General features: G+C 43.0%; 1 protein-coding gene across 1 annotated transcript in view; it reads left to right on the forward strand.

The window, feature by feature from the left end:
- The first annotated feature begins 2,652 nt into the window (after positions 1-2,652).
- Positions 2,653-4,753, forward strand: part of RFC1 (replication factor C subunit 1) — a 29,169-nt gene continuing 27,068 nt past the window's right edge. The window contains exons 1-3 of the mRNA XM_015831951.1: positions 2,653-2,668; positions 2,776-2,829; positions 4,654-4,753. Of these exons, the coding sequence (XP_015687437.1) occupies positions 2,653-2,668; positions 2,776-2,829; positions 4,654-4,753 (170 nt within the window). The remainder of the gene's footprint in view (positions 2,669-2,775; positions 2,830-4,653) is intronic.

Here is a 4,753-nt window from a genome sequence, read left to right on the forward strand (position 1 = left end):
TAATAATAATAATAATAATAATAATAATAATAATAATAATAATAATAATAATAATAATAATAATAATAATAATAATAATAATAAAAAGTTGGAAGGGACCTTGGAGGTCATCTAGTCCAACCCCCTGCTCAGGCAGGAAACCCTATACCATTTCAGACAAATGGCTGTCCAGTCTCTTCTTAAAAACTTCCAGTGTTGGCGCGTTCACCGCTTCTGGAGGCAGGTTGTTCCACTGGTTAATTGTTCTGACTGTCAGGAAGTTTCTCCTTAGTTCTAGATTGCTTCTCTCCTTGATGAGTTTCCATCCGTTGCTTCTCGTCCTGCCTTCAGGCGCTTTGGAGAATAGCTTGACTCCCTCTTCTTTATGGCAGCCCCTGAGATATTGGAATACTGCTATCATGTCCCCCCTCGTCCTTCTCTTCATTAAACTAGACATACCCAATATTCCTGAATATATTCAGGAAAGTCTGAACCAGATTGAGAGATCTTTTTTAGGAACTCTATGTGATCTGATCAGTTGCTCTCCGTGTCTTTGTGATTTTTTTTTTTTTTTGGACAACGTCGCGAGTTTAGAATCAGCTTCCCGCTGACCTTGTTGGGCATCTTGTTCCTGGGAAATCACTAAACGTTCCTTCCCCCCCCCACCCCCCAATTTTGTTTTTGTCACTCAGATGAAGACGAGGACTTTGTGAAGAAGAAAGACCCCCCCAAAGTTAAACAGTTTGAGACGTCGGTGAAGATTAATCCAGGAACGACGGGAATATCCCAGCCGGCTTCCAAACCAAAAGTCAAAAGCAGACCCTTATCTCCGGTGAAACTGACGCCGACATCTGTCATTGATTACTTTGGGACTGCCAGCGTTCAACGGTCGGAGAAGAAGTTGGTATCAAGCAAGCGAAAAGAAGTGAGTAACTCCAGCCTATCGCTTGCCCCCCCTCCTTGCTGCAGATCATTTACGAGCCAGGAATTCTCCTAAATTCACCCATGATTGTAAACAGGCCACAGGTAGTTCTCGAGCCCCAATTTTGAGCCCAGAATTTAGGTCGCTAAGTGAAACATTGGCCAGGTGAGTTTTGCCCCATTTTAGCGACTTTTCTTACCCCGGTTGTTAAGTGAATCGTTGGCATCTGTTAAGTTAGCAACCCGGTCGTTAAGCGAATCCGGCTTCCTCGTGGACTTGGCTGGTCGGAAAGTCGCAAAAAGGGATCACGTGACTCCCAGGGACGCTGCAAACAGTCTTGATACATGCCAGTTGCCAAGCCTCTGAATTTGGATCACGTGACCATTGGGGACGCTGCAGCGGTCGTAGATGTAGAAAAACGGTCACCAGTCACTCTTTTTCAGTGCCGTTATAACGTTGAACGGTCACTAAACGAAGTATTGAAAGTCGAGGGCTGTCTGTAGAGGCGACAACGTTCTGTGATCCGGTTCAGTTAGACCTTGGTTCTCATCATATGGACCTTGCGCCTTTTAACGCCTGATGTTTTCATGTTTTGATCCTGTAATTGTTTTATTGTGGTACTGGCAGCCACCCAGAGTTGGCTTGGCAGAGTTACGAGCGGCCTATAAATTGAATGAATGAATAAACAAGCCAAGGGACACGAGAACAGTGCTTTTGAGCATGTGTCCAGCGGAGAAAACAAAAGAGCAAGCCAGCCTTAAACCGTTATCACCTTAACTGAGTTACAGGAAGCACGTAAATATGAACGTGGGACTAATCTCATTGTGGTTCTCCTTTCGGTGTGATGCAGCCGTGGCCAAGCAAGGATTCCACCATCAACGATGAGGCTATCGCTAAAGAACTACAGTTGGAAGAGAAGTCTAAGGTAACATAAGAGATTTCCATAATTATTATATCTGAGAGGGTGTCCAAAATTGGCATCAATGTGACATCAAGAGGGCTGAATCTCTCTTACGAATTCAACTCCTTCGGAGCAATCTTGGGCTTTGATAAATCAAATAACTTTTATTTGCGTTCATTAACCATCAGACGAAGGCTTTTTTTAAAAAAAAATATTTTATTAATTTTCCAATTTTACATTTGTGTATTTAAAAAGCAACGTGGTGACTGGGTTAATCAATAGTTCAATAGCAAAATCTTTAGTGCAAATCTCAGGTTACAACATCAGATATTTCTTCTCTTTTTTCCCTTAACNGTACTGATGGAAATCCACCCCAAAGCCACGAATGATCTCCCCCAGCGGCTTTACATAAATATTGAACAAAAGGGGGGAGAGGACCGACCCCTGAGGCACCCCACAAGCTAGGGGCCTAGGAGTCGACCTCTGTCCCCCTGCCAATACAGACTGCGTACGGTCGGTGAGGAAGGAGGAGAACCACCGCATAACGGTGGTTCTTGAAGTCCACCAAGTCATAAAAGAGCCAAGGTTGCCTACCCCTGACCTAGAGGAACATATGAAAGCATAATTAATGTTAATTAATGTAGACTTTATTAGTTTAGAGCAGGGGTAGGCAACCGTGGCTCTTTTATGACTCGTGGACTTCAACTCCCAGAATTCCTGAGCCAGCCATGCTGAGGGGACAGGGAGAGGTTTCCATACTGAGCCATGCCGGCTCAGGCATTCTGGGAGTTGAAGTCCACCAAGTCATAAAAGAGCCAAGGTTGCCTACCCCTGGTTTAGGGTGATGAAAATGGATCCTCCACAAGGTAAGTTTACAGATTCACGCAGCGTTCTATAAACGCGTTAATATTGACAGAATTGTTCCGATGAATAACGAGCCTCTTTCCTTAGGTAAAAACTTTGTCTCACGAAGGTGATTTCAAGCAAAAACAGGTGAACAAGAAAAAAAGGATCATCTACGATTCAGGTAAGCCTTATAACTAATGTTCCAGGTTTATTTTACGTCTCCGCGGTGATTTCTGTTTGCTGAGGTTTTTCCGGAGAGACAACTGGGAAATCTCCATAGGTTTTTTTTTTCCCCCTCCAATAATTTTCACTCCTAAATTACGTAAGATGTGTTATCTAGAATTAAGGCCTCCCTGGATTCGCAATAAAATTACTGGTTTCACATGAAATTAACTGGACAAAAAAATCTCTTTAAACTAAAGCCTTCTACCATGCAGTGCCTTTCAGCTGGTTTGAGCTACAGCTTCCGTTAGTGTCAGCCATCGTGGGCAGAAATGATGGACAATACTGTAAAAAAAAAAAAAAATACCTGGAAGGGACCAGGTTCAAACATAACCTTAGTATCACTGCTTCATTATGTTGGACTTGTTCCCATTCAGTTCGCTGTCATCCGTTTAACTAGCAAATGTGATCCAAGGACTCTGATTCTTTTTTTTTTTTAATCTCTTGTACTTTCATTGATTCTGAGGTTTGATTCAGGGACTTTCTGTGAACTAGATCATAAAGGATTGCTAAGATCTTGTCCATAATGATAAGAATAGAATAGAATAGAATAGAATAGAATAGAATAGAATAGAATAGAATAGAATAGAATAGAATAGAATAGAATAGAATAGAGGAATGAAGAACAGAATAGGGTAGACTAGAATAGATATTGGAAAAGAATAGAATAGAATAGAATAGAATAGTAGAATAGAATAGAATAGAATAGAATAGAATAGAATAGTAGAATAGAATAGAATAGAATAGAATAGAATAGAATAGAATAGAATAGAATAGAATAGAATAGAATAGAGCAGTGATGGCGAACCTTTTAGAGACCAAGTGCCTAAAACTGCCCTGCCTCCAGCCTGCCCCCGCTCCGTCCGCCCACCCCCGCCCTGCTCCACCCTCACCCTGCCCGCTCTCAGGGCCATCCACGGCCCACCGCAGATCGCCCAGGCGGCCCTACAGGCCATGGTGGCCACACCCTCCACCCGTTCCCCGCAGCATAATCTGCTGTCCAGCTGCCATGTGTTTGGCTGCGTTGCTCTGCCTGGGCTGCACCCGAGGGTGACTCTCCTCCGGGGGGGGCTGCTGAAGAGGAGGGGGCTGCGGGGGGGAGGCGGGGCTAGGGCGACGGCATATGTGCCCACAGAGAGGGCTCCGAGTGCCGCCTCTGGCACTCGTGTCATAGTTTGCCACCACTGGAATAGAGGAATGAAGAATAGAATAGGGTAGAGTAGAATAGATAATGAATGGAATGGAATGGAATGGAATAGAATAGAATAGAATATAGAATAGAAAATAGAATAGAATAGAATCTGGAAGGGACCTTGGAGGTCTTCTAGTCCAGCCCCCTGCTCAAGCAGACGAACCTATACCATCCCAGACAGGTGAATGTCTAGTCTCTTTTCTGGTGCTTCTATTACCATAGTGCTTCTCTGCAGACAAGAATTTTAACCTAGCTGAGGCTGTAGTCACTTGCACATATTTTAAAAAATTCCTGCCCCCCCCTCCATCTGCTTGCAAAAATCGATTTTAAAAACTGAAAAAATTGATTTTCAGGGTTTTTTTTTTTAAAAAAATTCCATTTGCCTAGTCGTAATTAGTTTGAAGGTTATTAAGACTTTTAATCTGGGCTAGGCAGGCAATTTTTGAAAGTTCAAGTCCAGATATCTTAAATTTGCCAAGGTTGAGAAAGACTGGTTTAAATCTAAAGGGACCCTGGAAGAGTTTCTCTCTCAGGGTATTTTTTACTTGTGGACGGATACATTAAAAAAAAAAATAATGCTGTTTAATTCAGATTCGGAAGAGGAGGTGCCGTTAATAAAAAAATCTAAGCCGCCAGAGAGAACGTTGTCTTCAAAACCTGCTAAGCTGCTAAAGAAGGACCCCGTGGCTTA

Source organism: Protobothrops mucrosquamatus, unplaced genomic scaffold (genome assembly GCF_001527695.2).
Source record: "Protobothrops mucrosquamatus isolate PMUCROS unplaced genomic scaffold, P.Mucros_1.0 scaffold_292, whole genome shotgun sequence".
NCBI classification, from domain to species: domain Eukaryota; kingdom Metazoa; phylum Chordata; class Lepidosauria; order Squamata; family Viperidae; genus Protobothrops; species Protobothrops mucrosquamatus.